Source organism: Lissotriton helveticus, chromosome 9, assembly GCF_964261635.1.
Source record: "Lissotriton helveticus chromosome 9, aLisHel1.1, whole genome shotgun sequence".
NCBI lineage: Eukaryota > Metazoa > Chordata > Amphibia > Caudata > Salamandridae > Lissotriton > Lissotriton helveticus.
Window position 1 is genome coordinate 1,291,118,127 of NC_136070.1, and position 12,589 is coordinate 1,291,130,715.

The 12,589-nt window shown below is 49.7% G+C and overlaps 1 protein-coding gene across 3 annotated transcripts in view; it reads left to right on the forward strand.

The window, feature by feature from the left end:
- LOC144782519 (zinc finger protein 212-like) overlaps nt 1–12,589 on the forward strand; it is a 128,951-nt gene that overhangs the window by 24,798 nt on the left and 91,564 nt on the right. For 2 of the 3 annotated variants that reach the window (XM_078661925.1, XM_078661924.1), the window contains exon 3: nt 8,403–8,513. The exons of the other annotated variant lie outside the window; for it this stretch is intronic. In XM_078661925.1, coding sequence (XP_078518051.1) covers nt 8,403–8,513 — 111 coding nt within the window. The remainder of the gene's footprint in view (nt 1–8,402; nt 8,514–12,589) is intronic. 3 annotated transcript variants of the gene reach the window in all.

Here is a 12,589-nt window from a genome sequence, read left to right on the forward strand (position 1 = left end):
TCCCAGCGCCGTACTGCCTGCACCCGCGCTGCCCTGATCGCTGCCCTGCCTTGTGAGGAACTTAGCGCTGTGGCTGAGAAGCACTGCGGCAATGCCAGACTCACCGCTGTGGCCTGGGAGTCCTCGGGGCTTCCCCTGTCAGCGAGGCGGATGGCGCTCTCCCCTTGGGGCCAGCGCCGTCAACTTTGCCCACACGGCGGCCCCCCGTGTCAGGAGAGGACCGCCGAATTTCTGACAGGCCGCGCTAGGCCGCGCCAGGCCTTGAAGCCTGCGACCTGTGTCACATAAGGGGGCGCATCCTGGACTCTGCCCCCGCTGCCCTGCCCTGGGATTGGTCGCCGGCTCCACACTTCCCAGGGACCGTCGGGGATTGGCCTAGAGACACCGGGAGAAACCCCGGATCACCGGAGCAACGTCGGGCCTCCCCTGATCGGCCTAATTCCAGTCAAGGCTGAGAGTACCAGCGAGGGGGCTCCGGAGTCAGCGTGAGCCCCCTCATCCTGCCAAACACGCTGAAACGCCCAGCAAGGGCCCGGGATGGCCGAAGGTAAAGGTCATCCCGGGGAGGCGGGCGGGAGGCTCCGAGTGCGCCCCTCCTCTGGGAAAACTAGTGACTGGGCCCCGTTGGCCCCCAATTAGCCCACAAATGAGTCAGAACTGGGGCCAGAGTATGCAGTAGGCCCCCGTAACTGTGGGATAGTGGAGTTACCTCCGGAAATGTTACCAGGGGTTACTAAAAGAGTTGTATTTGCTACTGCAGACAATGAGATGTTCTTTCTGGCTTCACGAGAGGTTTACTGAATGCCCACAGTTATATTGTGTAATGGTTACTTTACGTTAGGAAATGTCTATCCTGGCCTGATGTGATGTTCATGTTGCTTTTGTATTGTAAAGCTGACTGCGACCTCATGCACCAGATCTGCCCCTGCTAAATGCAATATTGATGGTGGTTTCCACTAAGGAATTTCTTGCAGGTGCTGACTAGGAGCAAGGCTGATGCCAGGCCTACAGTTATTTAATATTTAATATTTATGTATTTATATATTTATGGCTGAGTAATGAAAAGTATGCTTTTTAAGGAAATGTGAATTGAGTTAATGCTATCTTGATGACTTGCTCACCCTGAATGAACTATCAACCGTGATCTTATTCTAGATAAAAGTACATTGCTTAATCAGCCTCACTGGTGTGGTCTCAGTCTTTGCGTGCATTTATTGTTTCAGTGGATGTGTGTGCTGTGTGTGTGTGCTGTGTAGTCACTTAACACCTAAGCTTTCGGGTGCCTACCCGCTCGAGCCAGGCAACCCACGGGGAACTGGTGACCCCAGTTCCTACACTCTCTTTTCTAGTTCATTTGCCGCTAAGTTCAGAAACTTTATTGCTTTACATGCCGGTTGTACTGTCGAGCCTCCTAAGCATTTTATTACTGTGGATCTACAAGTCCTTATTTATTCTCTTTTCATTGTTGGCCGTAGGAGTTCTTTCTGTATGGATAATAGTGCTGAACAAATGCATAGTAGGTGGAGCAATGATTCATCTCCTTGTCCACAAAGGCGGCAGTCCATTGAGGGCCAGGTCCGTTTCCATTTTGGGATTAGGTCTTTTGATGGATAAGCTCCCAGTCTCAGGAAAATACATTTCTGCTTTATGCAATTTGCAAAATGTTCAGAAAGATATGGTCGAGGCTTCAACATTTTATATGTTAGCAACACCGTCCATGCGTTGATTTTTTAGGTCACTGAGGCTTTGTCTTTTTCCTGAGATATTTGCTTGTTTGTTTTATTGACTCTTCGTTTGAACTCTGGATAGGATGGTATTGGGTGCCAAGCTTCCTCTAACTTTATAGCTTCAATAGATTGCTTCAGGAATGGGTAGACTGAGTTACTCAGTCTGGATTGCCTTTCTACCTCCAGCCAGCAGTAGTGTGCCAGAGACTCTTCATCCGCTGCCCTCACTCTCCAATAGTATTTAGCAGAGCTCCTTGTCTTGACGGGTTCTGATTTTTTAACCCGAATTCCAATCTAATCTGGGCTTGTGGAATGTGGCACGGAATTGTGAATAGGTTTTTGAAGAGGCTGGTTTGGGCGGTGTTCAGAATTATTGCGTCCTTTGTGTTTAGGAGTTCCTGAGTATGTGATTGATGGCAAGAAATTTGCTGCTACGACCCTTAATAAGTGAGTCGTCGAACAGTCACTATGTTTTTTGTGCAAGATTTTAAATGCAAATAGTAGCTTTTTTGCTTTTACTTTCCGCTGTTCTAGATATAGCTTGTAGTTAAGGTGGCGATCTAATGTTACTCCCAGGTATTTGTATGTTCCCTCCTGATCCAGGCGGTTACTGTTGATCATCCAGGTACATTTCGGTAACTTTTTGTGTGGGCTTAAAAAACACATCACCTTAATATTTTTTTTAAGTTTAGTTGAGTTGCAGCTTTGTATTCTACTAGTTGATTTATCAGTATATGTATCAATGGCCACTGACAGAATCATGCAAGCCCGTCCGCATGCAGTAATGAGCACAATGAGCCGGAGACCTAAGATGAAGCAATGGCCCTTGACAGCAAAATGCATCCATGACCACAGACATGTAATGCATCCATGAACCCAGACATGTAATGCATCCATGGCCCCAGACATGTGATGCATCCATGACCCCAGACATGTAATGCAACCATGACCCCGGACATGTAATGCAACCATGACCCCAGACATGTGATGCATCCATGACCCCAGACATGTAATGCATCCATGACCACAAACATGTAATGCATCCATGACCCCAGACATGTAATGCATCCATGACCCCAGACATGTAATGCATCCATGACCCCAGACATGTAATGCATCCATGACCCCAGACATGTGATGCATCCATGACCCCAGACATGTAATGCATCCATGGCCCCAGACATGTAATGCATCCATGACCACAGGCATGCGATGCAACCATGACCCCAGACATGTGATGCATCCATGACCCCAGCCATGTAATGCATCCATGACCACAAACATGTAATGCATCCATGACCCCAGACATGTGATGCATCCATGACCCCAGACATGTAATGCATCCATGACCACAAACATGTAATGCATCCATGACCACAGACATGCAATGCATCCATGACCCCAGTCATGTGATGCATCCATGACCACAGACATGTGATGCATCCATGACCCCAGACATGTGATGCATCCATGACCCCAGACATGTGATGCATCCATGACCCCAGACATGTAATGCATCCATGACCCCAGACATGTAATGCATCCATGACCCCAGACATGTAATGCATCCATGACCCCAGGCATGTAATGCATCCATGACCCCAGGCATGTAATGCATCCATGACCTCAGACATATAATGCATCCATGACCCCAGACATGTAATGCATCCATGACCCCAGACATGTGATGCATCCATGACCCCAGACATGTGATGCATCCATGACCCCAGACATGTAATGCATCCATGACCCCAGACATGTAATGCATCCATGGCCCCAGACATGTAATGCATCCATGGCCCCAGGCATGTAATGCATCCATGACCCCAGGCATGTAATGCATCCATGACCTCAGACATATAATGCATCCATGACCCCAGACATGTAATGCATCCATGACCCCAGAAATGTAATGCATACATGACCCCAGACATATAATGCATCCATGACCCCAGACATGTGATGCATCCATGACCTCAGACATGTAATGCATCCATGACCCCAGGCATGTAATGCATCCATGACCTCAGACATGTAATGCATCCATGACCCCAGACATGTGATGCCTCCATGACCTCAGACATGTAATGCATCCATGACCCCAGACATGTAATGCATCCATGACCCCAGGCATATGATGCATCCATGACCCCAGACATGTAATGCATCCATGACCCCAGGCATATGATGCATCCATCCCACTCGACCCTATTGAACATCAGTGACCCAAGCCGCTACATACACCAGTGATCCCAGCTAGTGATAACACAGGGTTCCTCGAACAGTACATACATCAGCAGCCCTAATCAGTAAACTCACCAATGCCTCCAGCAGTTCATGAACCAACCCGTTGGTCCCAGGCGGTGTATACAGCAGTGTCCCAGGCAGTAACGAGCATCAATGGCCCCAGGCGGTGTATACAGCAGTGTCCCAGGCAGTAACGAGCATCAATAGCCCCAGGCGGTGTATTCAGCAGTGTCCCCAGGCAGTGTATACAGCAGTGTCCCCAGGCAGTGTATACAGCAGTGTCCCCAGGCAGTGTATACAGCAGTGGCCCCAGGCAGTGTATACAGCAGTGGCCCCAGGCAGTGTATACAGCAGTGTCCCCAGGCAGTGTATACAGCAGTGGCCCAGGCAGTAACGAGCATCAATGGCCCCAGGCAGTGTATACAGCAGTGGCCCCAGGCAGTGTATACAGCAGTGTCCCCAGGCAGTGTATACAGCAGTGTCCCCAGGCAGTGTATACAGCAGTGGCCCCAGGCAGTGTACACAGCAGTGGCCCCAGGCAGTGTATACAGCAGTGGCCCCAGGCAGTGTATACAGCAGTGGCCCCAGGCAGTGTATATAGCAGTGGCCCCAGGCAGTGTATACAGCAGTGGCCCAGGCAGTAACGAGCATCAATGGCCCCAGGCAGTAACGAGCATCAATGGCCCCAGGCAGTGTATACAGCAGTGGCCCCAGGCAGTGTATACAGCAGTGTCCCCAGGCAGTGTATACAGCAGTGGCCCCAGGCAGTGTATACAGCAGTGGCCCAAGGCAGTGTACACAGCAGTGGCCCCAGGCAGTGTATACAGCAGTGTCCTAGGCAGTAACGAGCATCAATGGCCCCAGGCGGTGTATACAGCAGTGTCCCAGGCAGTGTATACAGCAGTGTCCCAGGCAGTGTATACAGCAGTGGCCCCAGGCGGTGTATACAGCAGTGTCCCAGGCAGTGTATACAGCAGTGGCCCCAGGCGGTGTATACAGCAGTGGCCCCAGGCAGTGTATACAGCAGTGTCCCAGGCAGTGTATACAGCAGTGTCCCCAGGCAGTGTATACAGCAGTGTCCCAGGCAGTGTATACAGCAGTGTCCCAGGCAGTGTATACAGCAGTGTCCCCAGGCAGTGTATACAGCAGTGTCCCCTGGCAGTGTATACAGCAGTGTCCCCTGGCAGTGTATACAGCAGTGTCCCCAGGCGGTGTATACAGCAGTGGCCCCAGGCAGTGTATACAGCAGTGTCCCAGGCAGTGTATACAGCAGTGGCCCCAGGCGGTGTATACAGCAGTGGCCCCAGGCAGTGTATACAGCAGTGTCCCAGGCAGTGTATACAGCAGTGTCCCAGGCAGTGTATACAGCAGTGGCCCCAGGCGGTGTATACAGCAGTGGCCCCAGGCAGTGTATACAGCAGTGTCCCAGGCAGTGTATACAGCAGTGGCCCCAGGCAGTGTATACAGCAGTGTCCCAGGCAGTGTATACAGCAGTGTCCCAGGCAGTGTATACAGCAGTGTCCCCAGGCAGTGTATACAGCAGTGTCCCAGGCGGTGTATACAGCAGTGGCCCCAGGCGGTGTATACAGCAGTGGCCCCAGGCAGTGTATACAGCAGTGTCCCAGGCAGTGTATACAGCAGTGTCCCAGGCAGTGTATACAGCAGTGTCCCAGGCAGTGTATACAGCAGTGTCCCCAGGCAGTGTATACAGCAGTGTCCCAGGCAGTGTATACAGCAGTGGCCCCAGGCAGTGTATACAGCAGTGGCCCCAGGCAGTGTATACAGCAGTGGCCCCAGGCAGTGTACACAGCAGTGGCCCCAGGCAGTGTATACAGCAGTGTCCCAGGCAGTGTATACAGCAGTGGCCCCAGGCGGTGTATACAGCAGTGGCCCCAGGCAGTGTATACAGCAGTGTCCCAGGCAGTGTATACAGCAGTGTCCCCAGGCAGTGTATACAGCAGTGTCCCAGGCAGTGTATACAGCAGTGTCCCAGGCAGTGTATACAGCAGTGTCCCCAGGCAGTGTATACAGCAGTGTCCCCAGGCAGTGTATACAGCAGTGTCCCCAGGCAGTAACGAGCATCAGTGTCCCCAGGCAGTGTATACAGCAGTGTCCCAGGCAGTGTATGCAGTGTCCCAGGCAGTGTATACAGCAGTGTCCCAGGCGGTGTATACAGCAGTGTCCCCAGGCAGTGTATACAGCAGTGTCCCCAGGCATTGTATACAGCAGTGTCCCAGGCAGTAACGAGCATCAACAGCCCCAGGCCATTGTTCCAGCACAGGGCATTGTAGTGATGGAGAGCGGTAATTTCTTCTGGTAGTTTCTCAATGCAAAACCCTCATGCTACCTCTAATTTACCGCTCAAAAGGTGTTGGGCCCTTCACACCATGTATTACCTTCAGGAGACTTTAAATAAAGATGAACAGTCAAAATACAATTATTATTGTAAGCCAATAAAGAGAGTTGTTGAGTATTTTAAAGGGTTTTATTTTCTAGTCATAAAGTTAATTTTTCTCTGACCCTTTATTCATTAGTAAAATATCAATTAGGTTACAGAATTTGGAAAACAGGAAAAATATCAATAATACAGAACACATTACAGTCTGCATATAAGCATTACATGTAGTTATGAAAATGTGGCGCAAAAGTCTTAAAGAGTTTCTAAGAAAAATAGTCTTGCAAAGCTAATCAGTACTTAAATAGTTTGCAAAAATATGCTATTAAGAGAAATAAATGCATAAATCAAATAAATCTTTTCAGACCTAATTAATTAGTCAAAACATAAACTTAAAGTTTAGCATCTAATCCTATCCTGATCCACTGCACTCTCTGTCTGTCTGTGTCTAAAGAGGAAAGCAGCCCCTCCTTCACAGGCCTCAAAGGAATGTGGCATGAAGTGCCAAGATATGACGTGGAAGCAAGAAACCTCCCCCTGACACTCCTCGGACGCAAGCCCGCCCTTCAGCAATCTCCCGGGACGTTTCTCGTACCTAACCCATAGAAGCCAGCTGAGCTGAGAAAAAGAAGAAGTGGCAGCTCCCATCCAGAGAGGACAGTATTTATACCATAATTATTGGCAGAGTACACAAAGATGTAACATTTTTCAGTAAAACCTTTACGTGATTGGTCAGTCATGATGCATGAGGTCACACTTCCCTGACTCATTCTAAAAACCTGACTTCACTAGTCTTAACAAAAGAAGCATACATGAATAACTACATTTATAAACATTTGCAACATTTACTAGGAAAAATGTTTCAATCTAATTCATCCTTCCTTCCTTCTCAGCGCAGTAGATGGACACTTTTAACTAACTGGTACATTGGCAGAATGACAAGAATGTGCAGTTCACGCTGTTCTTGTCATGAGGAAAGCTGCCACAGTCTGCGCATGCTCCCTTCTCATTAAATTGCAAGTCATAGCCTTGATGGATTCACAGGCAGCCATGTTTTGTGTAGGCCCCAAAAATAAAACAAACACAAAGATAATATTAATTTCATGTAAATCAGTCCATTATGTTTCCCTCCCTCATACTAATACCCCTTATAAATGTTTACCTAGCCAAGCTATTAGTGAAAAGCAGCTTTTCTATTATTTATGACGACATGCAAAATAAATGTGAAAATAGCATTTTCATGCTTTTAGTGTAACATTTAAAAGCACACACAGTTAATATAGCGCACACTGTTAATACAGCACACACAACAACATGCTTTAATGTTTTAGATAGCTTTTCATGCAAACAAGCATTTAGTCCCCTGTGTCGTGTTTGGTGCATTATTAATTCACACACATTATAAAAAGAGGTGTTATTAACTGAAAATGTTTATCAAAATATGCAACAAGTCAAAGTCTATTAAGACAGGAATAATACATTTAGATTGGCAAGGGATGAGCTGGGAAGAGAGAAACACATTTAATGAATCTTCAAAGGTAAAAAGGCCACTTTTTCTCTACATTGCAAGAAAACACATGTTAATTTAGCAAAAGCATTTTCAGACTGAAGTGAATAGGCCTCACTTTCATGTGCCGTGGTTTTAACCTGCACCAAAATGTGCGTGGCAATTTAAATGCAGCCTGTCTGAAGCACAAAAAATATAAAACAATGCATGACTGCAGATGAAATCTGCTCCATCAGTAGCATTACAATTCACATTTTCAGGCACGGGCGAGTAAGTGATGTGTCCAGACAGACCCAGTATACCGTGAAGCACCGAGGCACGTGTTTCCGCCGGGGTCCCCAGGCGCCCCATGGTGGCAGCTCTAGCACCTAGGCCACATGCTCTGGTGCTTTGAGTGTGGTCCAGTGGAGATGCAGCTCAGTTCAGCTCCATCATCTCACATTGTGTCAAATGGTAAAATCCTGATAGTTGACAGATTGCACAAGGAGCTGTGGGCATGAATGTCTCTGTTTATTTTTTACATCAGGTCCCCTCATCGCCACCACTGTCGGTTCATTGAGAGCGAAAGACCAGGGTGAGCTGTGCTGCATGGAGGTTCAGGACTGCGAGACCAACCACAGGAACTATCCGCCACCAGGTAAGTCAAACACTGATTAACAGTGAAGTGACACGTGTCCTTTCCAGAGTGCTCTAAGCCCTGCTCGGACGCACCCCCGCCAACTGCAGTGGGCCCCCTCCTGCAAGCGCAGAAGCATCCACCACCAACTGCAGTGGGCCCCCTCCTGCAAGCGCAGAAGCGCCCCCCCCCAACTGCAGTGCCCCCCCCTGCAAGCGCAGAAGCGCCCCCCCCCCAACTGCAGTGCCCCCCCCCCTGCAAGCGCAGAAGCATCCACCACCAACTGCAGTGGGCCCCCTCCTGCAAGCGCAGAAGCGCCCCCCCCAACTGCAGTGCCCCCCCCCCTGCAAGCGCAGAAGCATCCACCACCAACTGCAGTGGGCCCCCTCCTGCAAGCGCAGAAGCGCCCCCCCCAACTGCAGTGCCCCCCCCCCTGCAAGCGCAGAAGCATCCACCACCAACTGCAGTGGCCCCCCCCCCTGCAAGCGCAGCAGAGTGCCCGCCCGGTGATGGGCCCAGAATTAGGAATATAAGCCGGAAATGAGCCATCGAAGCCGCTCTGCAGCTTATTCCCGACTCTGGATTCACCATTTAATGTGAGTGGGTTTTTGAGGGGGTGTCTGGCCAAACGCCACACTGCGCATAAAAAGCCCATTGTGGTGGTCAATATTGAAACTTTCATATTGTGATTCTACCCCACATGAAGAATGTTGGAAAAAGACAGAATTAAGTTAAAAAAGAGAACAAAACAGCAAAATAGGTTTAAAACAAAGGTCTCAAATGTTTACAGCGTCACCGCGGGCCTTTCATGCTAGTTAAACATAAACTCACAGGATAATATTAATACCGGTCAGGAGGGGTGAAACTGAGTGTAGGACACATAGCAACGGAGAGTGACCGAAGCGTGTGTGAAAGTTACAGATTTCTGTATTCAGGCTGCAGGCGCCACCATGTCTGAATCTGGGGGCTCTTCTAGATAAACAGCAGGAAACCCCTCAATGCCAAACCTCTTCAGGATCAGAAGTTACGATGAGGTGGAAACCGTATAACACACTCTCTCACCCACCAAGACTCGCGTCTTCCTTAGCAGCAATGATCGGTAAAGTACAATTGGCAAATATAAACAAACTAAAAAGATTTGCACTTTAACAAGAAGCTCATCAAATAGGAAGTTCTCATGAAAAATGATAAAAACAATGAAAGCATTAAAAAAGTTGTATGTAGGTGTGTCCAGAAAAAAAGCCTCCATGCAGTCAATAAAACATTTTAAACAGGGCGCCTCTCACCATTAACTTTCATAATCTTAATTATCAGATTTCCATTTAAGTCCTTGCCAAAGGGCTTATTCAAACATATAAGCATAACTCCCTTCCTAGCCACTATGAATTTGCATAATGGAAAGTGTATCTGTTGGACTTCGCCCTGCTGGCAGGTTCACCCCTGACCTTTTTGCTTTTCATGGTGACTTAGTGGTAGCGATTTTTGGCTTCTGCGCACTTTCACTGTGTCCCAGTGGAAAGTGTGTGCGCACTTAGGGCCCGATTCACAGAACTAACTTAAGACAAAATCCTAAACTTACTACTATTGGTATTCACAGAAGTTAGGATTTTGTCTTAAGTTTGTCTTAAGACAAACTTAAGACAGACTTAAGTTAGGATTTTGTCTTAAGTCTGTCCTAAGTCTGTCTTAAGACAAACTTAAGACAAAATCCTAACTTCTGTGAATACCAAAAGTAGTAAGTTTAGGATTTTGTCTTAAGTTACTTCTGTGAATCGGCCCCTCTGAGTGCGTGTGGTGAGATTGGCCTGCCCTCTCATAGGAATGCATGGGGAATGTATGTGTCCCTGGTAGTTCCTGATGCGTGAGGTGTGCAGGCTCGAGTTTGGTATGTGCGGACTCGTGTGAAAAAATGCTGCGCAATGATGTATGCGGCGTGATTGTGTCTAGTGTGGAAGTGCCACTTCTAGAAGTTGGCATGTTTGTGTAATTTGTGTCTGGCTTGTGATTGGCTGGAGCTGGCTGGTGAGCCTGGCTCCATGAGTCATGATGGGTCTGCCCCGGTGGTGAGTGTTGAGACTAGCATGAGTGATGTGAGGGAGGAGTACACCTGGGACCTGATTAGGGCTGGGCTTTCCCCACACAATGCTGGCTCCGCCCCCTGTGGTGCGTCTAATGTCCCTAGCCTGGCCAGTGAAAGGAAAGGGTGGCTGAGGAAAACAAAGTGCTCCAAAACCAGCTGCGACTGGTTTTTCCCCCACCCTGCACCCTGAGACAAAGGGATCAACTGTATAAAAAGGGGCTGTGTCCCCTTACAAAATGTTCTCTTCCTGATCCAAGCTGAGGGGGACCTGCTGCTGCTGCTGGGCGCCAGGAGGACCGCCACTGGGGATTGCCTCCCTGCCTAGGAGGACCTGGTGAGCTGGCCCCTGGGCCCAGCCTTGCCCCCCACCCCCTGAAGGACTTTGTGCTGGACTTTGGGGGCACTAGCGCCTGGGAGCGCTGTATTTTGCATCTTGAGGAGGGGCGTTTGTGCCTGAAAAGCGCTCTCCTTCCCCTAGTAGCCTGGGCTGGGGCACCGAGCGCTGCCATTTGTGGGCTGGTTCGATATATTAATTATCCCCTGTGCACAGGTGTATTTTTGTTTATACTGGAAGACGGGTGCTCACCCCTTTTTACTATTTAATTATCACGGGAGCCCACCCCGTGTGGAAATCACCGCCAGCAGCCCGGGACCTGAAGGGGCCACTGCCCCCGTGGTTGCTGCAGCCAGGGGATCGCCGTGCGGGGATTGGCTGCAGCGTTGGGCGTCCCCTAGCAACCCGCGACCCGGAAGTATTGCCTGCCAAACCGGAAGCGGACGGGAGCCCACCCCACGCTCCGGTACCTTGAGAGGAAGTGAGCCGTGAGCGGGGAACTGCGAGGCTCCCCTGCCGGAGGGAGAGCCCCGCGCCGTCTGCCCTGACCGAACCAGAAAGAATTCCCAAAGCAGGGCAGCCGCGGTGCAAGCCCTGCGGTTCCGGCAAAGACGAGATCTCCAGCAACGGGAGGCGGAGAAGAGCTGCCGATCCGGGGGAAAGAGAGCTTCCCCTGCAGCCGCCGCCGAGACCAGGAGTCACCCCATAGAAGCCGGTGAGTGAGGCCCGGTGTTGTTTGTCGTGAGGGGGCATCCAGCACATTGCTGGTGCCCGGCTTCCCCTGTGTGCTATCTTCGTGAGGGGGCATTTTGGATCACGAGTCCCCCGAGGGGGGCTCCAATGACGGCCCGCATTTTTCTTTAGAGCCTGCGAGGCTATTGGGGGCATTGAGGGTGGTAGAGCGGCCCCAACTGGCAGTGGGCCACTCCCCCCAGTTCCCAGCAGAATTTCTTGAGCCCGCGAGGCTCCGAGCCGCATTTACTGAACTTACTGAACTTAGAGCCAAAGATGCTCCAGGGCACCACATTTGTTTCTAAGCCCACGAGGGATCCTGGGGGCACCGTTGTTTTGTTTCAGAGCCTGCCAGGCTCCCACGTGTCCTTTGGCATTGTTGGTCAGAGCCTCAGAAGAGAGCCAGGAGGCACAGTGGTGCCAGGCTCAGTTCTACAGCTGCCCAGCACTTAGTGGGCAGCTGCTCCGTTTAGGTCCCCTGACATTGCGAACACAGGGCGTCCTAGCCCCAGAAAGTTCAGTTGGCCTGGGGACAGTTTATGAGTTTATGCCTATGGGATTTCTGCGCAATTGTTATTTGCTGCACCTCTGAATGTGTTTTTATGTGTCATGTGCTTTTCCCTACACCACTGAATGTTGTGATGCATCATGTGTAATGTGTTCATGCCTATATATGTGATGCTTAGGTGGTTGTTCTTCCTAGTACAGGTGTTGCTAGTGAGGTCCTGGTTCCCTGCGTGACATTATCCTAAGGTGGTTAGGGTTGCGTAAGTGGTACCTACCTGTTACCAGTGATTACTGGTTGTGTGCTCTATTTTCTATTTTGTGTTACGGTTATTATGGATCTTTGTCCTAGGTGCTAATTCCAACAAGTGTTCTAGTTCTAAAAGTGCTTATTCCTGGCAGTGGTCCATGTGGTCCTGTCCCATGTACCTTATCCCCTGTAAATTC